The sequence below is a fragment of the Pseudopodoces humilis genome, chromosome 15, assembly GCF_049639895.1.
Source record: "Pseudopodoces humilis isolate 2021_Gansu_Grassland_sample_001 chromosome 15, ASM4963989v1, whole genome shotgun sequence".
NCBI lineage: Eukaryota > Metazoa > Chordata > Aves > Passeriformes > Paridae > Pseudopodoces > Pseudopodoces humilis.
This window is the reverse complement of record NC_142214.1, coordinates 17,958,776-17,985,410: the sequence shown is the minus strand read 5'-3', so window position 1 is coordinate 17,985,410 and position 26,635 is coordinate 17,958,776. Positions and strand designations below refer to the sequence as shown.

The window sequence follows — 26,635 nt, the reverse complement described above, 5'->3', positions numbered from 1 at the left end:
TTTTTTTTTTAAAGGCAGGTTGTATTAACCCAGCAGTGCTATTCTGTTGGGAATATAAATACATCTGTGACATTTTGGAAGCCCTAATGCTGTTGGTAATGCCACAAGACTAGAGGCTCCAAGCTCTCATGTTCTAGCTAGAGCCCACAAGATTGGTATAATTTCAAGATTATGAGAGACTTTGGATGCGAGTGCCAAGATGCTGGAATTCTTGGAAATGTATCCTGTTTAGAAATACTCAGCCACGATCTCCTAGAGTTGTTCTTTACAATAGGTTTTTTAAAAAAAGGATCATTACAAGGCATGTCAATTTGACTGGCCCTTCAGAATTAAAAGTGCTGCTGCTGTGTTTCTTTGGCCATCATTTTGTTCCTTTCATTGGTGCTCAGGATGACAAGGTTCTGCCACTGGGTCGCAGTTGACAGAATAACAAGATGTTTTTAGTCAAATAGCTCAAATTGTTAACATTGGTATCTAAATCATCCTCATTAGGCTTATAAGATTAACTCACTGAGACCAGTCTCCCTGAGTAACTGCTCCAGGTTGTTTTCAGACTGGAAAACAGTGTTTTGTAGGTTGAAAATTGTTTTTTTTTTATTGCATCCATGAGGCAGACTGGCAACGTATTTCTATTTGATCTAACTCTGTAGGTCATCACAGATGAAATGTCACAGCGAGGTTATTCCCTAATTGATTGCAGCATCAAAGCAGAGCTGTGGAGATAGGTAAAGAATAAACTCAGGGAGATGAGTGGTTTGTGAGGATGTAAAGTTTTAACTCTGCACACAACTGGATGAGCTAACAAAGCAGCTGGAAACCACCTGAGACAAACCAGGTGACCTTGAGCATGGCCTGTGATGGTTTTGCCTCATTCTTCATTATGAGAACTGGCAAATGAAGTTAATGAAATCAATGCAACAATAAGTAGAGCTGCCCCCCTGGGAGGAGAAGAACCAAATTGCTGCTACTAAGCTGAACATTCCTGAGGAAATTAATTGCACATCACTCTTCAGCATGACCCTTGAAATCCTCATGCTGCAAATGATCGTTTCTGGGGAAATACAGCTCCTGAAATGATGCTGCTGGCAGGGATCACAGTCACCTGAATGTGAGGAGGAGAGAAACAGTAGCTAGAGCAGTGATTCTTTGTTTTGTCTTAGTTAACAAAGACTAGTTTTTTTTCTTCATTAAAAATTTTGAGTGGGAGCTTGGAGGTTTCTCTGCTGGAAAGCAGGGCAATGAGACATGAGGAGCATAATGCTGAAATAGTGAACCCTGTGCTAGGCTGAGAGCTGCTGAACTCCCTTGTGCTGCTGCCAGATGTGAGTAATGCCCAGATGTGAGTGGTGGGTATGAGGAGTGGTTCCTCCTTTCTTGGAGGACAGGAAGGATGGTACTGAATGTTTGCACTTGAAGCGTTTTGTGTAGCGCCTTAGTTCCCAGCTCAGCTTCCTGCTCACTGTTGTCAGTTCCTCCAAGGCTCCTGGTGCTGTGGGAATGCTGTGAGCTGCCTTGTCCATCCTCTGCAGGGCAGGAGTCCTTCCTGGGAGCACAGACAGCCAGGGGGGTATTCTGGAGCAGCTCTGGCCAGGTGGAACAACAGTATGTACTTTTCCAGCTGCAGGGCTGAACTGTATCCCAAAGGGTGGGAAATCTTGTCAGAGCAGCAGGAGTGTTTCAGGACACGCTGAACTGCCAGGCTGGGTCTGCTCTGGGCTGAGCTCTTTGCTCAAGAAGAGACTGGCTGCAGCATGGAGAGGAAGAGACTTCAATTGTTAGAATAAAGAACATCCAGAGAAGTTAAAGGTTGAATGTTTCTGGAGGAGAAAGCAAATCCTGCCTCCTGAGGTCATCCAAGCATGATAAATCCACACAGTCTTCTCAGAAAGATTTCTTATTTGGCTAATGCAGCAGGAGTTGAGCTGGGGATCTCCAGAGCCTGGGAAATGTGAGAGGGTGTAGCTTGGATTTAGCTCTGTGATGGACTCAGGCATGTTATAGATTGTTAGATGTGTCTCTGATAGCTTGCAGAGGTTATTGTTAGGAGCAGTAAACACACCTGCTGCATAGGACAGGGTAGGTTGGAATGAAAATGCTGCTTCTGATTCTTGGGTTGGTTTTCAGATCCTTTGTCTCATTTAACCAGGCTGCAGTTTGTTGGTTGATATTTCAGAAAGCTCAAATCAGTGGTGCTGGAATACTAGCATCAAGCTTAGCCAATGCTTTTAACTCTCTATCCTGATTTGCAGAAGAAAATTGTTTTCTTGATGACAGATGGCACTTAATGGATTTAAGGCCAGAAGAAAAGAGCCCATTCATAGCAGTCCTTCCTTAGTTGAGCAGTTTTATCCAAAAAGTGTGGAGAAAAGTTAGAAAAATAATTTTGGCCAGTAGTTGTTGATGTATTTCTGTAAAAAATAGTCTCAAGAGGAAACACCTCTGTGCCTTTAGAATAAATTTCTGCTAAAGATTTTATTTTGAAATGCTTTTTAAAAACAGAGTTATAAAATGGAAGAAAGCCTCACTTGAGTCTTTTATATGGGAAGACCTGTGCACAGGAGCTACACACCTTGTCCCTGGGTTTGTGCATCTTCCTCTGCATGTCTGTGATGGAGCCTGTGCTCTCTGTTTTCCAGGCAGAACCCAGATGTGCAGCTGCAGTTACAACAGAGACCACCTCACCACCACAGCCCAACTTCTTCCTTGACATCCCTGGGATCTTTGACTTTGCTGCAGTCTCCGCCACCCTCTAGGCTGTCCCCTTCCCAGCACCAGCAACCACTGACTCCCAGCCAGGCAGATCCTGGCGTTCTGCCACGGACCCAGCAGCCTTTCTTGTCCAACCCAGTCCATCAGGGAGATCTGTACCGACTATGCCAGCCCTTCCTAGGCCCGCAGCAGCAGCAAGGCGACTCCTACTCCGTGATGCCCCGGGCCCAGCAGATCCCTTCCCCCTACCAGCAGATGCAAGTAGATCCTTTTGCCATCGTTTCCAGGGCCCAGCAAATGGTGGAAATCCTGTCAGAGGAGAACCGGTCCCTTCGACAGGAGCTGGATGGGTGCTATGAGAAAGTGGCCCGGCTGCAGAAGGTGGGTGGTTGTGGAGTTCAGGCATTCTCCTGTCTCTGGTCTAGTCCCTAATTTAATCATTTAATCTGCAACTGTTGGATTCCTTTGCTGAAGGGATTGATTATGTACTTTAGAGTCTTTTGTATGCAGATTGGTTAGTCTGTGTCCTGTGCCTTTGGGCATCAGCTTAATTTTGGCAGAAGATGGAATCAAAGCCTTCAGTTTTCTGCTAACAGTTCATTGACCGTGCTCAGAAGCACGTCCTCCTCAGCTGCTGAAGAGCTGCTTGGCTAAGCTAAGGCTTGTCCAGGATAGCAGCAGGTTTCATTTTCTCAAAAAGACTTCAGAGCTGCAGGAAGGGCCTGTTTGGGATGGCATGAGACCAGAGCCACCCAAGGAAGCACAGGGGACATGGCTACAAAACTGGTTGGCACCACAGTGTGCAGGGCAAGTAGTGCTGCTGTGCCTACACTAAAGACATTTGGACTGCAGGACTGGGATTAAGACTCCTTTTGTCCTTCTTTCAACACCACACAATTTCCATGAAAACTTAATGTCTTGATTTGGACCCAGCTATTTGCCATCTTTGGCTTTATGGAACAAGCAGAGTAAATGATGCTAAGACATTTAAAAGAAAATGCAGTGAGACCCATCATTAATGTGCATGTGTGGAGGTATTTTCATGCTGCCTCAAAGAAGTAACTTCTTGATGACCAGTGGTTTAGAGCTGGACAGAAGGTCAGCTTTGCTTTTGCCTTGCAGCTGTGGAAAGGCTGATGCTACTTAGCAATTTTGGATTTCATGGACCTTGCTGTGCTCTTTGCACTGAGCAGTGTTGAGGTCAGAAAAATGTGTGGCTGCTTGTCTTTGAGTCCAGGTGACCAGTGTGGCTTTCCATGCTCATTATTCCCCATGTTACCTCTAACCAGGGGCATATGTTTGTTTAGTTGTATTTTTGGGGAAGGTTTCTGGCTAGGAAATACTTGAAAGGATTGTTTGACAGCTTCCTGATAATGACAGAAGGATACAAATGCACTTCCCTCCACCTCCCTGTTGATCACTTGCCGTAGACAGTGCTGATGGGGTTTGCTGTGGTGTGGATCCACACTTCCATAGCAAACCATGCCCAGCAAGGAGAGTTAGGAGAGAATCTCCTGCTCTGGATGATCAAAGACGCTTTACACTGAAGGCTAAAAGGAAGGATAAAGCATATTTTACTGCAAAATTATTCAGCCACTGGTATTTTTTTCTATAAAGGGATTCATCACGGACCTGAGACTTTCTTTTACTTAATGTATAAGTGTAAGTTTTCCTCAATAAAGAACACTTGAGACAAAGTAATCTCCTGTCTGAGACAATACAATTTGTTAGTGAGAAACAGTAAGTGCTTGTTTTCACTTCCACTGCAGCTGGAAACAGAAATTCAGCAAGTTTCAGAGGCATACAAAAACCTGGAGAAATCATCCTCTAAGCGGGATGCCCTGGAAAAGGCCATGAGAAACAAACTGGAAGGAGAAATTCGTAGGCTTCATGATTTCAACAGAGATCTAAGAGGTAAATGAAGTAAAACTTCTGTTCTTCAGTGCTGGGGGTTTTTATTGTTATGCTTATTTGGTGGGAGAGGGTTTTGCTGAAGAATTCAGGAATATGACAGGATACTCAGGTGCATTCAGTAGTCAAGAGATTTTAAGCACTTGCTGGAAGAATGGAAAAGACAGGTTTAGGAGAGGGCTGTAGTCTTTCATTTCCAGCCTGTTTCTCATTGACAAGAAACATGTGATAAGCCAAATACCATAAACCAGATGCAGGCCTGGAATTCTCTCATGTCTTATATCCTAGAGACAATTTGTACAATTTGTTCAGTTTACATGAATGGAAAGAGGTTTTACTGACTGCCTAATCCCACACCAGGCACGTTCACTTTATTTCCTGTCCAGTGACCCTTTTTGCACTGACATACAAACTGCAGAGTGTCTGTTCTTCCTGAAGGTCTTGTCATTCCTTATCAATGTAGGCATCTGTTTTTTTGGATCTCCCTTCCTTTTCCAGAGTGAGATGTTATTGGTGTCTGGTTCTTGCTAAGAGGCTGAGGCAGCACCACGGCTGGCAGCAGCGTGGTGTTGAGTGGTATTTGACCTTACCAGGGGTAAAAGTTTAAGCATTAGTTTAAAAGGTGGAAAACATCTGCAATTTGAGATTTTTGAAGGTGCACAAACAGTTGTTTAAACTGTAAGTTTAATTTTTTTAAGAAAGCCTTCTGATTGTCCTGCATGCTCTTGCTGCCTCATGTCTTTTACTAAGACTCCCAGAAATTGTTTTGCATCCAGGAGGTAAAGCCATACATTTCCCAGTACTGTACACAAAGGCCTGCATTAAATAATCTTATTCATAATAAAACACAGCATAAACATTTCATTCTCATTTTCACAGACTGACACAGATTTCTAGCAGCTTGAAGCAGCAGAGCTGTTAAGCTGTTTTTAGGATTTTACACTATTCCCTCAAGTCAGGTAATTGGACAACAAGTAATCTTCTGTTAAGATTTAGTGGAAAATTTTAAGACATCTTTTAATTGCATGGTAGGATTTGTGTGGAAAAAATAAAGGTATAAATTGAAAAAATAAACTTCTATGTTATAAATGCTTAAAATAATTTCTTTGGAACTTTAACCTGCTTTGTCTCATGGAGTGTATTTCCTTAAGGACATAATTAGAAACATTTCAAGAGTGAGCGTCAACTTCCGATAGGCTTTGGAATTAAGAGATCCATTCCCCCAGCATCAGGAATGCCCTGAACAGATATAACTTAATGCTTGGAAGTTTTAAATTATTTAATTTGGTTTCATTGAATATTTTTGCAGAACGCATGGAGACAGCCAACAAGCAGCTGGCAGAGAAGGAGTTTGAGGGTTCTGAAGACAATCGGAAAACCATCTCCCAGCTCTTTGCACAAAGTGAGTCACACAGCCATTATGGGTCAGTGGAAAGCTCCAGTCACCCTGGGAAGGAGGACAGTGCAGCAGGTTAATTATCAGCACAGAAATCAGGGCAGTGGCAGTCCAAAACTGGCAGTGGAGAAAGGAGGAGGGATTCAAGAATTCTTTTTCTGTCCATGTGTAAAGTCCATATGATGGGATTTATTAGAGATTTTGGAGCAAAGGTAATTTGCAGTTAAACTGTAAAATTAGTGTTTACCCCATAATTTACATACTTTATCCACTTATTTTATTCCTTGAAAGCTTTGAAATTAAACCTTCCCAGGCTGACAGGAGTCCTGGCACGAGTCAAGGCCAGTAGGAGAGGAGCCTGGTAGGTCTCCTGTCTCCTTCCTCTTTAATTTGTCACTGCCCTATCCTGTTCAGCAAAAATAAAGGAGATGAACGCTCCTGCAGTCTGCTGGGCTGGGTGAGGGTCAGGAATTCTGTCCACAGCAGTGGATTTATCACAAGGCAAACCAAAATGACGGGTGTGAAATGCTGCTTTTCCTTTGTTCTGAAATGTCTTGAGGCCGACAGTGCCGAGCCAACTTTTCTCTCATCCCACAGTGTGCTCCACCCTTCTGACAATGCTCACTTTTCTCCAATTGTTATATAAAAAGGTAGTGCAATAAAATTGCAAAACAGAGTTTTTCCTGTGGTGTAACAGACACTGCAGCTACCCTGACAGATTCTGGTGTTCCTCTCTTATGTCATCTTTAGCTTATTCCTTGTGGTTTGCCTTGCAAGCAAATGGCTGTTCAGGGCGTGAATTCCAAACTCCCTGGTGGTACTGGGAAGTCTGGGAGTTTAGTCTCTCCTTCTTCTGGGTGGACACTGAGGTTCATAGGTACACCCAGAAAAATTGAGGGGTCAAAGCTGTGGGGCCTCTCCTTTCGGATGAACATGGAAGCCACAGTGCTGCATTTCATCAGTCCCAGCATTTCTAGGGGTGCTGCAGGCACTTGTCAATGAAGCAGTTCTCATTTGGAGAAAAGTCTCCAACAAAACCTCCAAAAGCCTCTCTGCAAGCATTTCCAGATTAACAAACAGACTGGTAGCACTGACTGATACCTGCTGGCACAATGCCACCCTGTCTCAATGCAGCTCAGTCTCTGCAGTACAGTTTAATGTGCTCACACTGGCAGCAACTCATTCCTGGGTGGAGGAGAAATGCTGGGAAAAGATGGGCAAAAAAATTAAGCAGGTGATGACATTTGTCCTTATGTCCTGGGCTGGCTCTGAGCTGCAGTCAGGGCTTGCTCTGCAGAGCTCTGGGTGCTGTTGGTGGACAGGTTTGTTTTGCAACCTGTGTGTGGGCTGTGTTGATTCCCTGGCAGAAGGGAATCTTTAGCTACTCTGTGTTGCTAAAGCTTTGCTCCTGGCTCTTTGCTGGCAGAAGAAAGGGAGTAATTGTGGTCCTGTAAATATAGTTATGCACATGCTTGCACAAATGGGCCTGTGTACTCCATATGCAGTCTGTCCTAACACCCAGCACCTTGTTCCTGTTTTTCAAGCCTTCCACTCCTTGTCCTCATTCCTTTGTCGTGGGATATTGGTTTCTGGAATGCAGTTTCTCTGGTGTCATCAGTGCTGGGTGTAGATCACTCCAGGGAGTATTCTGTGGTTGTGTCTCCAGCAAGTGGGTTAATGTTATCTTTGGAGCTGGTTGGCTTGAGTTAGGAATGGCAACATACACAGAGGACATCAGCTCTGTGTTGTGGCTTTGCCTCACACCCCTGTGTGATAATTTCTCCAATTATTTTTATCCTATTTTTTTTTATGAAGGCAGTGTCTGTTCCTGCAACACTCAGCATTGCTGCTCCAAAAGCATCCAGCTCTTCCTGGAGAGCAGCAGAAAAGGATGGGCTGCTGTGTTTGGGGTGGCAGATCTGCTCTGAGAAGGGACAGAACAGATGTGTGTACCTCACTTCTGGCCCAGGGGATCATTCTTACAGGCAATAGAGGAAGACTGAGGAGTTCTCACTGCTGATTTGTTTTCTGACTCCTCTGAAAATATTGCTGAGGGTTCCTCTGAGAAGGGACAGAACCCCCTTCCAGTTTGGAGGGTCAGTGTGGAAAAAAAGGAACACAAGTTTTTCAGGAACACCAGTCTGCTATCTCTCTCCCCAGCATGAGATATTAAAATTACTCAGTTTGTTTTCCACTGCTGAAAGCCCAGAGGTGAAGAGGTGCCAAGTTTCACTAACAATCTGTATAATCACAGCAAACTGCCTGAGTAACTGTACTGAGTGATGCACCTCCTATTCCTTCTCACTATCTTTGTGGCACATGGTTGCTTGAAGGTACCATACTTGTTTTTCAGGATTACAGGTCCTTCTCTTCCTTGAAAGCCATGTCCTTTTATTTTCCCTCTTAGCACTAGATTTGCATTCTCTTTCTTGTGAGAAGTCCCAGTGCAATCTTCCCTTTACCTCTGGAGTGAAAGGCTCCTGAAAATTGGGCAGAGACAAGTGCTGTGCATTGATAACTATCACTTTTTTATCCATAGACAAGGAGACACAGCGGGAAAAAGAGAAACTGGAAATAGAGCTGGCTGCTGCCCGCTCCACCAACGAGGACCAGCGGAGACACATCGAGATCCGAGACCAGGCCTTGAACAACGCTCAGGCCAAGGTGGTGAAACTGGAGGAGGAGGTAAGGATGCTGAGAGGAGCCAGAGTGGCTTTGTGTTCCAGCAAAAGTGGCTGTGGGAATGAGTTTGTCTTGTGGAATTTATAAGGAAATCTGCTTTCTTCAAAGCTGTTTCTATCGGCTTAGCTTTGTGTTGACTAGCTAAACAGATAAGCCACAAATCTCTATTTTCTTGGAAATGCTTTTGTCTAAGCAGCCATATTTTGTTTTCTTTTTGTTTCAACTTGTAAAAGTGGGCTGGAAGTGGAATCTCAGCCCTGGAAACCTGCTGAACTTGGCAGAAATTCAGATCTGGATGGACTTTCAAGTAATATCAGATGAATGCTGCTTTTCCCCTTGCCAGGTGTGGGGACAGTGCAGATCTCCATGTGTGCCCAGCATTTCTAATAAGCTGGGTATGACCTTAGTTGTTTTCTCTCCCTTTCCTCCCAAGAGGGGATAATGCCTTTGAGCTGCTTAGCTGGGCAGCTTTCACAAGTTTCTTTTGTAGCCTTGTCCCTGCCACTTGTGGCTCTCACCTTTGTGCCCTTCTGCGTCACAGTGTCCATCCTTTCCTCCCTCCTTCTGCTCTCCTCTCAAAGGCTTCACTCCAGCCTCTGCTTCCTTTACTCCTGCTCTTCCTCCATGGAGAGTCTCAGGAGGAAATCTCCTGACCAAGCACGCTTCCTCACAGCAGATTTGTTCTCTAGCCCTGCCATCTCCCTGGCTACCAGCACTCAGCGTCACCCTCAGCTGGGCACTGTGCCTATGTCCACCTGAATTTTGCTGCCTTCAGAGACATTCCTCAAACTCTTCCCCTTGTCTCCTTTTAGTTCTCTCTCCCTTCAGAATCCCATTGTGCCAACAGAGAAGGAATGATCAAATGCTAAGTGAATATCCTCCACTCTCAGGTACAGGTGTAGGTCATTTCTGAGTTTTAGCCTGCTCTTCTCTGAGCTCTGGATTTGTCTCAGTATCTCTCCCCTGAACCTTCCTGTGTCTCTCTCTGGTGTCCTTAAATTTTCATTAAGATCTTCATGGAAGATCTCTTCATGGAAAATGTCTTCATGGAAACCATCCCTCAGTCCCTCTGGATCTCCCCTGGACCTGCTCTGCTCATTTAGGAGGTTCTTGAGGGTTTACCTGCTGTCATAACCTCTTTTAGCCTGGCTTGGCTGCCTTGCACTCACTCAGGGGAGAGGGAGCATTAGGTTATAGTGTAATTTACATGTGACATGGCTCTCTTTAGCTCTCGAACTATTGCCATTGATTCTGCAATGTATTGGAGCTCTTTGGCTTTCATTCAAATTTCAGCACCTTATTTAAAAGTCTGATGTGTCTCTAACTCCCAAGTACATGGGACATCCTCGTGGTTTCCCTGGAAAATGCTTGGAGTCACTGATCAGCTGGGCCAGCACACACAGCACTTGGCTGGGTTGAACCTCTGTGTAGGCACTAATTTTGGCTCCCTCACATTAAAGTTGAAGCCTTGAGGGGTAATAATAATTGCATGTTTTATTTTCAAAAGGCTACTCTTGTTTTACTGGAAGAATTTGGTTCAGTGCTGTGACAAAGTATTTCTGCCTAGGTAGAATAGTGAAATGGGTAAGTCACCTAAATTGCATGATAGCTTAAAACACACACACACAGGCTGACACAGAGTGAAATGATCTGCATGAGGTCTTGTGGTCACATGCATCCAACCTTTGCTCGAATCCCAGGGTGTGCAGGAAGTGCCACCCTTCCTGCTGTAGATAAATATGGAAGTGTCTCAGTTCCATAACTTAACTCTGCTTTTTCCTAGAGGTGAGAGGGAATAAGTGGAAACAAATGGTAAAGAGTCACTTTTGCAGGTTTCTCAAATCGCTTTTTAATGAAATACTTAGGATTATAATGCATTTGTTGCCTCATTAGCGTTGAAGTGTGGAAAGTTCTCCAATCCCCAGGCTGTTTGGTAACTCAGAAAGGCGGCCAAGGAGCTGCTCAGAGCTCAGGGCACCTTTAGGAGGGGTTGGGAGCACAATTCTGAGTTAGTGGCATTCAGTGGCCAAGAGATAGGAACAATTTGTGGATGATTTCTTTATTCTGGCCAGGTTAATCTGAGTGACTAGTCCCTGTAAGTGTCAGGAATTTCCAAACTGGTCCTGCAAAAGAGGGTGGAGTTTCTTAGTCTCAGGTTTGGCAGCTACTCTGGCTCAGGGCCTGAGGGGGGATGCATATTTCAGTTGTTGCATCCTGTAATGTAAGTTTTCAGCTGTTCTTTTTACCCTTTCCATTTTGACTTCCTATTAAGCAGAGTGACCTTGCCTTGTAAGTACCAGATCCTTTATAAAAAGAATATTTCCATTCTAGGGAGAGCTATAAGCCATATATGAACATAACTGAATTTAAATGTTACATTGGAATTGGAGCTTTAGATTATTTTCAAAACCCTTGACTTGAATTGCCAGTCTGCACAAAACCACCCATCTGTAAAATGTCTATACCTGTGGAGCTTTGAGGGCTTTTATATATACTGGATTTTAGCATCCAAGTTAAAGGAGAGATAAAGGGATGATCAGCAGTTGGATGCAAAAGCAGACATTCACAGAATGCTTCCCCTGTTAGCAGGGATGAAATGGCTCTTCAAATTTAGTACAAACTGCCATTAGAATTTTTGATAGTGTGGGGTTTATTTCTGCAAAGTGCAAAATAAAGTGAGTGATCATAAATATTTAAAGCAAACTTAAATGTGTCTACGAACAGAATTGCTAAGTATGTATATGTTTTATATATAATATTTAAACTTTACTACTTCTCTACTCCCCATAAAGATACACAGTTATTAACCCCTATTTTCACTTCTCTATTTTTGTTCTTCCCTTTAGTAAATGTTCCACAGTTTTGCATAAATCAGCAGCTTGCTAAAATTGTTTCTAGTGAAGTATTGGTCTGTGGTTTCTGAAATCAAAACTTCAGATTATTTTCATTACATGTAATACATTTTACATAAATTGAACATATTTGAGGCAAAACATATGTTGGCTTAAAAATGTGTATCACAGTCAGAAAGAGTGAGAATAGTATTTGGAGCTAAAACAATGAAATATTGCTCATTTTGGAGCATGGATTGCTGTGAGGGTCTCAAGTGTGATGGCAGCAGGGTTGTGGCTGGTCACACAGGATTTAACCCCATCTGCTCACATACACCTTGAGAGCCTGGAGCAGATGGAGCAGTTAAGCTGGGCTTTGCTCTAGGCCAGGGCCAGAACTGCTGGCTTTGCAGAAAGGACCATCCTGACCCACCTGACACTGAGTGAATGCTGACTTGCTGCCAGTCCTTACCAGACTTGGAATGTTGCAGGAGGGAGTTTGGTGCCAAATACTTTATCTAACCACAACTGCTGAGTGCAGAGGCTACAAGTGCTACTGGTTTTACTTTTTTTTCCCCCAAACTTGGTCAGTTCTGCTTACCTTATTTAATTTGTACCATGGAAGACCACACTCCAGCTTAAGAAAGGTTTGTGGGTTTTTTATAGTAGTGTAACTTGTACTTCATTGCTCCACTGCTTTACAAACCACTTTTTTACCGAGTTCCTCAAGGAGACAGCTTTGAAGAATAGTGACAACCACTATATAAAAAGCAGATATAAAAATATAAAATATAAATAATATATAAAATAAATAATATATATAAATAATATATAAAATATAAAGCAGATATGAAAATATCTGCTCTTTGCCATCCTCACACACACATACCTTGCAGTGGGATGAGGAGACAAGATGACCTCTCTAATGGGTAGAAACTGGTGGATAAGGGACAGGACAAGTTTGAATGAAATATTTTTTCTAAAATTGCTTTTGTTTAAAAGTTCTAAGATCCGTCAGCCACATGAATTCCACATGAAGCAGATACCAGCTGAGATACTGCGTTCATTTCTCACTGTGCAGCTGTGGAGAGAAAAAATGCTCTATTTCTGATAACACTGAGAATTCTGTCTGGGGGGAAATGCAAAAATACATTTCCCACTGACATCTATTGTACTTTTTATGCTGTGCCTGAGGTACTTTCAGAACAGAGCTCTGGCTTGTAGGGAGGAGACTCAAAGGAGAGCTGTCTGCTTGATGCCTGGTCTAGTTTTTTCCAGTCACTTCCCTGGGTCTATAAAAAGATACTCCTGGTCTCCACAGCTTTGTTTCATGTAGACTCTGAGAGGTATCTAATACTCCTTTCAGCAAAGAGTTGCTTTTAAAAGAGACACTTTTTGCATGGCTTGTCATTCCTGGATGGATTGGGTGCAGAGGAGAGAAACCTCTCTGTTTTGCCTGGTTCCCTCTAATGAGCTGCATTCTTGTGCCAGAGCTGCCTTTTTATTGCCATGTCACTATCTCACATATTCTGCCTGTTAGTGATTTTCCAGAGGTGGCTTTGAGAGTTAGAACTTTATTTTAACACAAACAAACGGGGTGACAACATTGTGACATTCCCATGCCACAAACACTGTTCCCTAGCACGGGGATAGTGTTACCAAATTGTTTCAGCAGGAATTCTTGCTGAGGCCACTGGCGCCTTGTTGGGCCTGAATTCAAACAAACTGAGGGTTCAAAGGCATCCTAGAGAAATATATTCCAACTGCAAGAGGGTGAGGTGATTTAAACGTGCTTGCTGGCTCTTTTTCTTTTTTTCTTTTTTTTTTTTTTTTTTTTTTAACTACATTTCTGCCATAGCAGGCAAATTCTTGTGGGGAAACACATTTTCAGCTGCATCTGAATGGATTCAGCTTTAGGATAAACTCAGAATGTTATGAAAACACCCTGAATATATTAAACAAAGGACTTTGAAGACATCAGAAATAGTGGGTGGGAGACAAACAGATGCTGATGAGTGTTACCAATTTGCTGAAATAGGAGCTGTCCAAGATGAAGAGGGTAATGGCTGGGTTTGACAAAATGCCTGGGAGAGTTCTGAATCATTGCAGGAAGTTTTCTCTTCTTTCCCAGGGGAAAAAAAAAATAATATAAATCTTTGCTGAGTAACGCATCTGGAAGCAATGAATTTCTTTCCAAAAAGAACATCCTTCCCCCTCACCTGCTGTGTCCAGGGCTGTGTTTGTCCTGCACAGGCAGCTCCAGTTGGAGGATGTTGCAGCCTCCTTTGTGCCTTGTGACCTGAGTGAAAATTCCTCATTCCTGTGTGCCCCTGCTCCCTTTCCATGGAACCTCTGTGCCCTCCTCAGAGCTTTCCTTCTGCAAGGACCTGGGGTCCCTGAAAGGCATTGCATAGTTTGTCAAAGCCTAAATAAATGAGGAACAGGATTTTAGAATGGCTTATAGAATGTTTTAATCCCCTTTGTGCTGGGCAGTTGTAGTAATAATCAAATATCCCCTATTTCTGAGGGGAGAACTTTGTCTTTGGCCACTCATTTTAGACTGTGCAAGTACATGCCAAGGGAGAGGGGAAATTAAATGAAGCTGGAAATACTTGATCAGGCAGCCAGGGAATCTTTCAGGGATATTCGCTGCATTGCTTTGCTCTTTGTGCACTGGATTTCTGTGGAGCCCAGGCCAGTCATGGTCATCTTTATTTTTCTTGTCCTCAGTTCCGTTGCAGAATTTACATAAACTTTGTAGTAAATGGCAACTGGAGAGTGATTGCTTCTGTTTACCTTGGTTTAGTTAGAAAACTTTGTTGATAAAATGATAGCCTGACCTCTGATGCTTGGTTAGGACATTTTCCAAAGCAGTCAGAGATTGACCTGGAGTGGATAAGGACATTATTAAAATCGTGCTGTAGGAAGCTGGGAATGGATACAGTCATCCTGCTGTGTTTCCAGACATGCACTGAGGTTATTTGAGATCTTACATCGTAAAGAGGTGTTAAAATAAAGATATTCTCATTAACAAAATGTTCTGTATTTTCAGAACACCCTTGGAGGCAAAGCAGTTATGATACATTATGTGAACATGAGCTTGCATCTTAGTTAAATGCTGTACCATCAAAAGGAAAATTACTATCTTGTCAAATTTATTTAAAATTACATCCCAAAGGGCGTGACTGCATCCTTGTAAAGCTTCAGGAATGAACTCTTATCTAGAGCACGTGTTCACTGCAAGGCCTGATGCAGAGGAGAGAATTCCTGTGTCCTTTGATGCCATCCCTGCCCTGGTAGATGTTGCTGTGGCCCTTGGCACTGAGCAGCCAGTTTTGGTTCTTTGCTGGGAGGGAGAGGGTGGGGAATCCATGGCAAATGACCAAGAACAAGCCTCAGCATGCTGCCTTTTTTCCTTCTTCCCATCTTAGTTATGTCTTCAGCACCCTGGCAATACTCAGGAAATTGTTTCCAATTCCTGTCTTAGGAAAACAAGATCATGTTCTTGATTTCTGGTAATGAAATCCCTCTGTGCCTGGCAGAATCATTCCTGATCCTCTTTACATTGAGAGTTCAGATCCAGTCAGAGGGATGAAAACCAAAACTGTAGAGATTTAGATTTCCCTTCTACCACTTCTGGAGAATCCTGGTTCACAGAAAGGTAAATTTTTCTCACAAATACTTGCAGTAGTAGAGTGGCAGAGCTGGAAGTAAATGAGAATATGCAGTCACTGCCAGAATATGCAGTGACTTAACTGAGAGCAGCAAGTGCATGAAATGAGATTGTCTTGTAGAGAAAGGATAATTCTGGCAGAAGACATTAGGAAAGTTGAGCTGTCTGAAGCACATCCCATGCCTTTCAAGCTTACTGAACACCTGGGTTCCAAAAACCTGAAAATTACTTGAGGAATTAGTGAATTAATTCTGGCTTTAAGCTGTTGAAAAGAATACACACACCAGCCCTAAATCTTCCAACATTCCTAATTCTTCCTGATGCTGGAAGAAGTGCATCTTGTGAAGGGGGAAAAAAAAAAAAGTTGTCTTTCTGCAAAGCCACTGAACAAGCTGTGCCTGTACTTTGGGTCTGGTGCCCGAGTCAGGCGTGTGCAGGCAGTGCTGGGAGCTTGGGCAACAGATTGTGTTGCAACTTTTCACCTGCAGGTTTGGCTGATGGGAGCATGTTCAAAGTGAATGTTTCAGTGGAATTTCTGTGTCCTAATTCTGCTTTTTGGCTGGGGTCTTGGTATTCTTTGAATGCAGGCCAGAATGTTAATCCACACATATGCATACTCAGGTTTGTTAATTGTGAAACTGTAACATGTTGTCGGTGGCTGCTTTTGCAGGATTTTGCCTGTGTGTTAAAAAACTCAGAAATTTAAATGCTTTCTAGCAGGTAATGAGACCAAATCTCCATCACCTCATCCTTAACTTCTTTTATGAAGAAGAGAGAGGGAGGAGAGATGGTTTTGAAGAGATTATTTTTCAGCTCCATGCATGGTATTTCACTGCTAGTGAGTTTATCAACTTGCTCCTCACTCTTGTCCAGGTCAAAACCCAAGATGCTGAGTGCTCTTCATTTCTGAGTTCTGCTGCTGACCCTATATCACTTTTGCCTACTTTGAGCTGCTGTTAATCTAAGCTTAAAACTGGTGCATTAATCCACACTTTAGTGGAGTCTGACAAACCTTAAATCGGTGTTATCAAGTACTATGATCTGGAATAAAAAGATTTATTAAGTATAACATATTTATTGATTTTCTGCAGACTATTAAGTTACATTAAAATATTCTCATCCCTCCTGTTCCAAACAAGCTTGAAATCTTGAGCAATCAAAGAAAAAAAAATAACCTTTCTACTGTACATGCACTGGTGAGAAGTCCTTTGGCTGGATTGCTCACTGTTTATTGTAACTTTTATTATAAAATTCTTGCTTGGGGAAAATCCTCTAAGGCAGCAACATTCCTGCTGTGAGATTAGATGCCTGCTGACTTTATGGAGAGAAGAAAAGGATACTATGTCTGGGATTAATAGTGTTGGGAGATTTTTCTGTCTCTGCTCTTCGCATTGCCTGAAGGAACAGGAGTGAGAAAAGGGAAAATTTTATAAGAAACGCATGATAAGAGCTTTTTGGAACAAAGGTGTGATGTAAGAACCGCTCGTGTTGTTGAGATCAAAGTATCCTGTGTCTGCTGAAGCTGAGAGCAGATTCCTAGGGAGCACTGTCAGAATGGGGCTGATACTTTCCCAGAATACTTTCCGCTTCCAAGAAGGACTTCCTGAGCCAAAAGTGGTGTCTTTTGTCTTTAATATCCCTCAGTGGACTTTTCTTCCATGAAGATGTAGAGCAGCTCTTTGAACTCACATAAGGGAGTCTGTGTTTTGCATTGTGGTGCTTTTCTAGAGCTTTGGCTCTGACTGTTGGGAAAAGTTGCCTTCTTCCTGCTATTTTTTTATTTCAGGGTTTATGACAATCAGAGCTACAAAAGCAGTGCCCCAGATTTGCTGCACATTACGGCCAGCTAATTCCAATCGTTAGTCTTTTCCTAAACAGAAAATAATGCCCACAGGTGTGCAGTATTCCCTGTATTTGAATAGAGCCAGGGGCTGGATATGTTTTATTCTTTTTTTTTTTTTTTTAAAGTCATATTTTAGTTTGTTTTTTGTTCTGCCTGAACTGTGGATTAACCTTCCTAAGAGAGTTACTGGGGGGCTCTTTTTGTTGCTTCTTGTGAGGCAGGATGGCAGCTTGGCTTGCAGGATGAACAGTGGAGGAGGATGGAAGGGCAGTGGCAGGAACAGAGCAGGACCTCTCAGGCCAGGAAGAATGTCCAGACTGCTGGGATAAACCTGGATAAAAACCTGGCATGGGGAGAGCCATGTGTGTACTTTGAGCCTGTAATTTTGTTGTGATCAGACTGCAATAGGACGCTACAAGTTTTGATTCAGTTTCTGCTTAATCTTGTAAAAATGCTACCAGCAATTTTCAGTATTGCACTGGGAATGTTCCCAACTTGGGGACCAGCTCTAAACACTGCTGCAGTTACCTTGGAAACGTGTGTCAAGTCACTCAAACACTGGTTCAGTCCCTGGTGCCCTTTCTAGTTCATTGCCACAGATAATTTCCTCAGTTTCCTCGTCGTTACCATGGGGTCACTGAGGACAGAAAGGACAAATACACCCAGCAGGAAAGCAGAACTGGGACAGAGCTGGAACATCCTGAGTGTCCAGTCCAGAGCAGGAGGCTGGAGCCCACTGACAGCAGTGATGAGCCATGGAATGGACTGGAAGGGACCTTAAAGATCATCCAATTCCAACCCTCTGCCATAGGGACACCTTCCACTATCCCTGGCTGCTCCAAGCCCTGTCCAGCCTGGCCTTGGGCACTGCCAGGGATCCAGGGACAGCCACAACTGCTCTGGGCACCCTGTGCCAGGGCCTCCCCACCCTCACAGGGGAGAACTCCTCCCAAAGTCCCATCTATCTCTGGCCTCTGGGATATGGGATAATGGCAGTGGGAAGCCATTCCCTGTGTCCTGTCTCTCCAAGCTCCTGTAAATAGCCTCTCTCCATCTTTCCTATGGGCTCCCATCACTTGGAAGTCACCTGGACATCATCTTCCTGGCTGCTGGCAAAGCTCAAAGTTCACTCGCTCGTTCTCATTGTTTATGTTGCCTTTTCTTTGTTTCAGCTGAAAAAGAAGCAGGTCTATGTTGAGAAGGTGGAGAAGATGCAGCAGGCCTTGGTTCAGCTGCAGGCAGCGTGTGAGAAGAGGGAGCAGCTGGAGCACCGGCTGCGCACCCGGCTGGAGAGGGAGCTGGAATCTCTCCGCATGCAGCAGGTACCCCCTGGCCTCCTGGGGGGTTGCACCCTGCCCCACACAGAACAGAAAGGCAGTGGATTTTATCTTGTTAAAAAAACTGCTTTCTCACTAGTTAGATTCATGGATTTCCTGGCCATTGTATTGCTTTTACCTGATTTAATTCTGTTTCAACAAGAGAGTTAAGATAAGGAGCAATAGGGAATCCATCCTGTGACAAGATGCAGAAATAGCCTCATAGCTACATGCTGCTTTACCTTTAAATACCACGGTTATATTATTTGAAGTTATTTTTAAAATCTTGTTCACAGTTTGGGATTTTATATAAAATTCACTAACAACTAGCCCTTCAAAAACCTTTTGAATTTAAAAAAAGCACACAAGACTAAACTAGCAAAGCCAATTCTATCAATGGAGTTGATGGAAATAGATGGGAGTTTCACCTATACTGTATTGCAACATTATTATGAGTCTTCTTCAGTGAAAATAATGAATGAGAAGTAGGTTGTGCAGGTGTGTTAGGAATTACATTTACTTCAGCCTGTGTGAAATACAGATGAACTGTCAGGTGTCTGAATTTTACTGGAAATAGGATGCAGGCCTGTGTTCTAAACCACATTTAGTTTCAGGTTACTTTTATCCCCTAGCTTCCATCTCGGCATAGGAATAGATATTTAAATCTTGGGGTTTTGCATTGGTTTTTAGTAGGAGTTACAATAATTTGATAAAGTTTTCTGTTGCACTTCTGGAAGATCAGGTACTCTAAACTCCACAACTTTTTACATTGAACCTGAGTCAACACAAAAAAATTGTTTTCCTGTCACGGTTAAAAATTCTGAGCTCAGCATAAAATAGTTAGCCGGCCCAATTTCTATTCCTTGAAACCATTTATTTTATTTTTTAAGTCAAGTGTCTTGCTAATCCCACATGAGACTTCCATATAAAACTGCAATTTTTGTTCACTGAGCTATTATCTGAACAAATCTCCACATTTCCTTACTCTGAAAGGGGACACTGCCTGCCTTCCAAATCTTGCTTTAGAACCGAATTATTTCAGTCCCAGCTATACATTGATCATATTGATTTAGTAATCAAATACTTTAAGAATATTTTGGCTGTATTTTTTTGGAAGGGGTGACACTAGTCAGTGCCTTGCTGAGCACTTGGGAGTCTGTCTGTGTTAGATCAGGCATTATGGAAGGGCTGTGCACATCACAGCTGTATAGCACAGTCCAGCTCTGGGATGTTTATTTGGGGCTTTGCACATGGGAAAAAAAAAGCCTTGGGATGAGTATTTTCCATCTCAGGTATTTTCTTGTTAGCCTTGCCAATACAGCATAAAGCCACTGCATTTCCCTCTGGGGGTGGTTCTTGTGTCAAACCAGTGACAAAAAGCAAACCAGCCAACCCTGAGCTTTACAGCTGCATCCTGAGACTTCTATTTTTGTTTGCTTTGTTTTTTTCCTCCTGGGGATCAGCGTCAGGGCACATCTCAGGCTGCCAATGTCTCTGAGTACAATGCCACGGCGCTCATGGAGCTCCTGCGTGAGAAGGAAGAGAGGATCCTTGCTCTGGAAGCTGACATGACCAAGTGGGAACAGAAATACTTGGAGGAAAGTGTGATGAGACAGTTTGCTTTGGATGCAGCTGCGACCGTGGCTGCTCAGAGGTAAGTGGGACTTTCCACAGTTCTGGGATTATTTCCTTTTTCCAGTTGAATGTCATATTTCCCACCCAGGAATGCTGTCATGCCATCCTCCTGTGACTGCTCACCCTGTGGTCTGAACAGCTCCTCAGAACTCTGCAAGCAAGCGGAGCTTGGCTGCTCTTCCTGGGAGCTGTGCAGTTGCCAGCAATTAGAAACGTTTTTCCAGGGGAAGATTCCTCCACATGCAGGATCCATCTTCCAGATTAGAATTGTTCTGAACCATTCCTAGAAGCTGTTGATTCAAAGGAGAAGAGGCTTGGGTTTTTTTTTTTTTTTTAATTTTTAAAACAGGAATCAGTCCTTGCTGAAGTCATGTGAGATGGGGTGAGCTTGGTGATTCACATCATTCACCCTGAATGGCTTCCTTGTTCTCCAGAATGTTTTTGCAAATTACTTTGTGGTATTGTCTGGTTACTAACCAGAAACATCTACTAGGAAATTCTGCTCAAAACATTCTGCTGTGTATGGAAAGCACTGCTTGTGGGGGTGGGAAGGGTGTCTGAAATTTGGTAACAAGCTCCCATTCCAAGACAACTGTACAGACACACTTATTACAGCTGTAAATTGGCCCAAGTGCCTCAGCTGGTTGGTAAACAAGAGCTGTTACTGGAGTGCAACTCCTTAGCATCAGGCCTTGCTTGCATGTGATTTCATTGCTTACTAGTTTATGGTTCTGGACAGCAGATTTTATTGTAGATGGTTTCATGAGCCAAATCCAGATAGGGATGTTATCACAACTGGCTTCCCAGCTTGTAAGATCACACTGGAATTACAGGGGTGAAGCTGCAGATCTGCTGTGTTAGCGTTTAAAGACTTATCTTATCTTGCTCCAGAAGGAAGCTGTTATTTTAGGGTATTGATGCTTCTTGTGCACTGTTTTCCACCTCCCCAGAGATTCCCTAAAGGCTCCTGCTGCTGCTTGTGCTTAGAGGCCATGTTATATTTTCAGCGTGGGCTGATAAGTTGGGGCCTGGTCTATTGTTTATCGTGGAGTGGGAGGGGATGTGTTAGGCCTGCTCAGGTTTCATTAAATGAACAAGAATGTTGTCCAGTCAGGAAAGAGCCTCTGCTTTTCCATTTCCATCTAGATTCCACTAATTCCAGTGGCAGCCTCATTTACACTGTCCAGATTCCTTTCCCTTTTCTTTAACAGTGGAAACTGGCATCCCTTGGGAAGCTGAGGTTGCAGGAAGGATGCTTTAGAGCCCAGCAGGAACTGGGTGAGGTTGGGTTTCTTTGGTGAATGATCTTCTCATGCCCTTCCACATTCACAAGCAGAATGAAATACTCATTATTTGGTTAGTGGACTGACCAGCTATCACAGTTTTAACATTAGGCATTATGTGGAATCAGTCTGAAACTCTTTTCACCCTATTCCAGATTTTTTGGACCAAGCTGCTTAGAATCACTTAAGAAACTTCCACGCCTTGTTCCCTTTGATATTCACATCCCCTGTTGGAAGGGGAAGGGAAAACGCTTTTTATCTGAAGAAAAGTGCCTGGTATTCCTTTCCCCTCATGTCCTTGGATTTGCCTCATTGATTAGTTTAGAGTAGTGCAGTGAGGCAGTGGCCTGTGGTGGACAGGAGGTGATTGTCATGATCTTCATGTTTTTGTAATCCTTCTTCACTAGGACACAAACGAAGTTAAGAGTTGGATTTTTGGAAGACACTGAGCCCGCTTAAACTAAAAAACAAGAAGTAGATGTTCTTGTTTGTTCCATTTGAGCAGTATTTTTGTGCTGCTGGGGGGAAAGCAGCAAACTCAGCAGGTCCTTCATCTGCTGTCCTGCTTGTTCACAGGGACACCACGGTGATCAACCACTCACCCAACCCCAGCTACGACACCTCACTGGAGGCTCGCATCCAGAAGGAGGAGGAGGAGATCCTGCTGGCCAACAGGAGATGTCTCGACATGGAGGGAAGGTAAAGTGCCCTTTGGTCCTACCTGGCTTCTTTGGGACAGGGATTTGAAATTGACTGCCTGGGTAGACACCTCAGAACCAGAAATTCTTGTGTCTTCACCAGCAGCAGCGATGTCAAATGCCAGACACTCATTTGGCCAAGGAACTATAAACACAGCAATCTAAAACCTGTCTTGATACCAAGGGCTAATGTATAAAAGTCTTGTCTTAGATTTTTTGCATCTAGCTTGTGCCTTTTCTGTCTTCAGGGCATCTTCATCAGACCCCAGGCTCCAGCCACCCCTTAACAGGCTCACAGAGATGTTTTCCCTGGTGTTAGGCCCAGTGCAGACTCCCCAAAGTGTGTTAATTCTTTCTGTTGTTCTCATGTCCTGCCCATAACTCTCAGGTTTGTCTCAGAGCTCCTTCCATGGCTGTTTAGAGCAGTTTCCAGTAGCCAGAGGTGGGTGGGTATATCACACTCTCTCACATGGTCTGCTCTGTGGGCCAGAGAGGAGCCAGTGCTCAGGACACTCTCCTGGTATCCTTTCTTGACCTCTCCAAATGCCTAAGGGAGCCCTAGTCACAGCCTTGGGGACACTGAGACCTCAGTCCAGTGAGATGGGAGACACTTAAACTGTCCTTTTTCCTTCCCCCAAAGGATTAAGACCCTGCACGCTCAAATCATCGAGAAGGATGCCATGATCAAAGTGCTGCAGCAACGCTCCCGCAAGGAGCCTGGCAAGACAGAGCAGCTCTCCTCCATGAGACCTGCCAAGTCCCTCATGTCCATCTCCAACGCTGGCTCAGGCTTGCTGTCCCACTCCTCAACGCTGAGCAGCACCCCCATCCTGGAGGAGAAGAGGGAGGACAAGAGCTGGAAGGGCAGCCTGGGTAATTTCCGAATTCCAATTCTGATACATGAGCCACTGCTTGGAGGGGAGGCAGGAGCAGCAGGGGAGGATGTGTTGGACAGATAGAGCAGCTGGCCTGGCCTGCAGTAAAAGCTGGCTGCAAGATGGGACACATTTGAAATAGCTGCTTATTTTAGTCACTTCTGGTAAATAGTGACTTCTGATAGTCAGGCTCTGCCATTAAATATGTAAGCCTTTATTCCCAATTTGCCACCTGACTTTTGGGATGTCTGGGATACAGTTTTCAGGGTTCCCAAGCACTTGCTTTCAGCTGGGTATTATAGCTGGCTGAAGGTGTAAAGTCTCCTTGAACTGGAGCAGAGATTTTAATCAGGATTTCTGTCCTGTAGTGTTGTGCCTGCACCAACATGACTCCTGTCTGGAATGGCTCAACAGCATTGTTCTGGGAAATGGAGTTGTAACAAAGCAAATCTCAGATGATTTTTTTTTCCTGGGGGAAGTTAGGCCCAAAACTGAGAGTAAAAACCTCTGAAATGTAAATGAGGACCTGTTGCTGGTGATTTCAGAGCGTGCAGATTAGTGCCCACCTGCAAACAGCAACATGGGGACACTGTTATTCCTTGGGTACTTCAGCACCCAGGGGTGGAAGGTGCTGTGGAAAGGCAAAGCAGTGCTGCCTCTTGAGGGAGGGAGCACTTTCCAGGTCCTGAGCAATCAGTGCAGAGCTGATACCGGTTAGTTTTCCGTGACTGTGACATTTCCTTCCCTTTTCCCACACAGGTGTTCTGCTGGGAACAGAATATCGCTCCGAATCCATCCCCTCCACCCCCTCTCCTGTCCTTCCCTCCACACCATTGCTGTCAGCCCACTCCAAGACAGGCAGCAGAGACTGCAGCACCCAGACAGACAGGGGCAGTGAGCAGGGCAAAGCTGCTTCTTCCCCTGCAGCTCCCACCCCAGCGCGACTCCCCAGCACCAACCTGACCTACAGTGCAGAGAAAACAGGTAACAGAGCTCAGCCCCAGTCCCAGGGGAGAGCCTCCCCCACTTACTCTCCATCTGTGGGGCAGCCCTGACGTCCCTTTCTCCCTCCAGGCAAACTGGGGGTAGTTTTTGTGAGGACAAGTTGATTTCAGAGACAAGTGTGATGGTGTTTGAGTGGTCCCAAAGACTCTGAAGGAATTTTAAAAAAGCCTGAAGAATGGCAGCATTAACGTGGGCACACTGGGCAGGGAGGTGCAGCGAGATCTGAGGATTGAGAACAGGGAAATGCAAATCCCTGGGCAGTCTCTGAGTCAGTGTCTGCTCTGAAGTCAGTTGTGGGTAGGATGTGGGGTTTAAAAACATGAAAATGGGCTGTTCAAACTGGCCATTGCATTGAGTGGGCATCCAAAGCCAGGTGGACTCAGAGAGGGGGAGGGAGAAGCAGGAGAGAGGGAACTATCACAATAAAGCTGTCCTGCTACCATCACAGTCACAGGACCAGCTTCAGCCTTGGAGATCCAGTTGACAGTGACTGTCCCAGGAGCTGAATTTGCTTCCCACAGAGCTCCCAGCTGGCAAGAGCTGCTCATTTTCCAGCCCACTCTGCCAAATCAATGCAGATTACACAACCTTGCCTCTTCTCCTTACAGACACATTACAATGCTGTTCTTGATGGCAGAGAGCGTTTGGCTGGGCTCTGCCTGCTGCCCATGCTGTGCTGTTTAATGGGTATGGAGGAAGAACAGGTCTGGTGGTGAAAATCCACCCTGACTGCATTGGTTTAAATGCAGTCACTCCAGTTTTGTGTGGATTTGTGTAGCAGTGGGAGGTACCCAAAGGGAATTTGATAAAATAGCTTTATTTGTCTGGCTGCACATGTGGGAATTGAATTTTTTAAAACTAAAGAAGTTATTAGCTGTCTATGGCCAATGATATGAGATGACTTAAAATATGAATATCATATTTGTGACCTCATTGAAGTTACACCTTTAATTGTCTGTCTCTTGTTTTTCCTCATCACATAGATGGGCCACTCTTCCACTCCAGCACTCTTGAAAGAAAAGCCCCTGTTCAGACTGTGGGGCAGGACCTCCCAGATGGAGAGATGGTAGAATACCTCATCTGAAAGGCTGTACCAGGATCTGAGCTGGGATAACAGTAGCAAGAAATTTTTAAAAGACATTTTTATTGGGAAAAAAAAAAATGTAGTACCTGAGTAATAAAAGAACACTCAGCTGTTTGCTCTTGTATATTATGTCTCAGAAGTTTGGTCAGGTTAATTTATAATTTGTTCTAAATTATAAAAAACCCGTAACACTTGTTCTTTGAAAGTTTCCCCTTTTATTTTTTAAATACTGGATCTGGTAACATCTGGAGAAAAAAACTAGACCTTAGGTGCACTACATCTGATATTTCATTTCAGTGTTTTTAAAGTCTCTTAAGCAGAAGTACCTGCTCTCACAGGTGCTGGTTACATGTTTAGTTTGAATGTAGTAAGGTGAGCTTAATGGCCTTAAAATGATCAGAAGCAGGGACATTGTCATGAGCATCACTTAATGGTTTTGGAATACAGGTGTTCTGGGAAGCTTTTCTAAATCTGAGCTGTGACCAAGGGAGCTTTCCCTTTCACTTCCTCTTTCCTCTCAGTGTAAGAACTCAGAATAGGTATTTCATGTTTGTAGGCTGAAAAGATTACCATTTTCAGTGTGGTAACTTTTTTTTTTTTACTTCCCAAATTTTTTTTTTTAATTATTTCATTGTTAAAACAAATGACTCCGGTGATTAATGTCGCATTTCATATTTGTAGTTCCTTTTGCAAGATTTGCCACACTTTTATACTTAAGTACTTTTTCAATAATTTGTACAGTGGATAGTAAATAATATATTGCATTCATGTTTTACATAAATTAATAAGGAGAATTTACAGGCCCAGCCCTGATCTGTTAGATCAGATTTCTGACATGGTAATTCCATTGGCTTTAGTGAAATTGCTTCAAATTTACCATAGCTCCAGTGGGAAGCCCTATTGTTTTTCAGATTTAACAACTTAATCTACTGCATTTGTGGAGATCTTTCTCTGTAGCAGAATTTTCTGTATTTCAAATGCCCTTCAACTTTCTATGTCCCTCCTTTCTGGAGAGACTGGATTCTTTTTCACACAGCAAAGCCTCAGAGGTAGAGCTTTAAAGAGAAGCTCTATGCAAAGGTTCAGATGGCAGATTCTCTCCTTTCAAAATACTTCTTTAATTCATCTGAGTGGAGAGAGCAGCTTCAAGAAGGTCCCAGCGGCATTACAGAAGAAAGTTACATATTTAAGTCATGAGGTTCACTTCCAGATTTTTGGGAACTATCACAAATGCAGCAGTGCTTTGGTTACAGAAACTGTAAGGAGATATTAAGACCTATAGAAGTACATGAGTATTTTTTTGTTACTGTCTTTGCATTTTATTAAAACACTTCAATATTAATTTCTGTTAAAAACTACTTTTTTTTTGTACTTGAATGTTAAAATATTTCATTAGCCAGTGGTCACACACTGGGAACCTGGCTAGTTTCAGCTTTCTGTGCAGCATTAGAGTAGCAAAATTTTCATTTCAGATCGTTTCACCCCCAAAATGAGGAAATCCAGCAATTAATTATCACAGAGTTAGTGAATGTCTTTAATTGCTGTTTGACACTACTGCTGTGGTGTTCAAATGCAATGGCCTTAGCAGACCAACAGGGATCACAGGAGTTCCACAGTGGGAGGGGAGAGGAGGTGCCTCTCTCCTCACAGGTGGTGCCTAAAGGTCAGCCCTGAGCTTTCCTTCTGATAACAAT

At 43.6% G+C, this 26,635-nt stretch overlaps 1 protein-coding gene across 2 annotated transcripts in view; it reads left to right on the top strand.

Moving 5' to 3' along the window:
• Positions 1 to 26,296, top strand: part of AMOT (angiomotin) — a 57,700-nt gene extending 31,404 nt beyond the window's left edge. For both annotated transcript variants that reach the window (XM_088062583.1, XM_005527406.3), the window contains 10 exons: positions 2,637 to 3,090; positions 4,479 to 4,623; positions 5,930 to 6,022; positions 8,556 to 8,701; positions 18,218 to 18,367; positions 19,825 to 20,015; positions 21,856 to 21,978; positions 22,618 to 22,850; positions 23,612 to 23,836; positions 24,841 to 26,296. In XM_088062583.1, coding sequence (XP_087918709.1) covers positions 2,637 to 3,090; positions 4,479 to 4,623; positions 5,930 to 6,022; positions 8,556 to 8,701; positions 18,218 to 18,367; positions 19,825 to 20,015; positions 21,856 to 21,978; positions 22,618 to 22,850; positions 23,612 to 23,836; positions 24,841 to 24,941 — 1,861 coding nt within the window. In that variant the 3' untranslated portion in view covers positions 24,942 to 26,296. The remainder of the gene's footprint in view (positions 1 to 2,636; positions 3,091 to 4,478; positions 4,624 to 5,929; positions 6,023 to 8,555; positions 8,702 to 18,217; positions 18,368 to 19,824; positions 20,016 to 21,855; positions 21,979 to 22,617; positions 22,851 to 23,611; positions 23,837 to 24,840) is intronic.
• Positions 26,297 to 26,635: the final 339 nt, after the last annotated feature.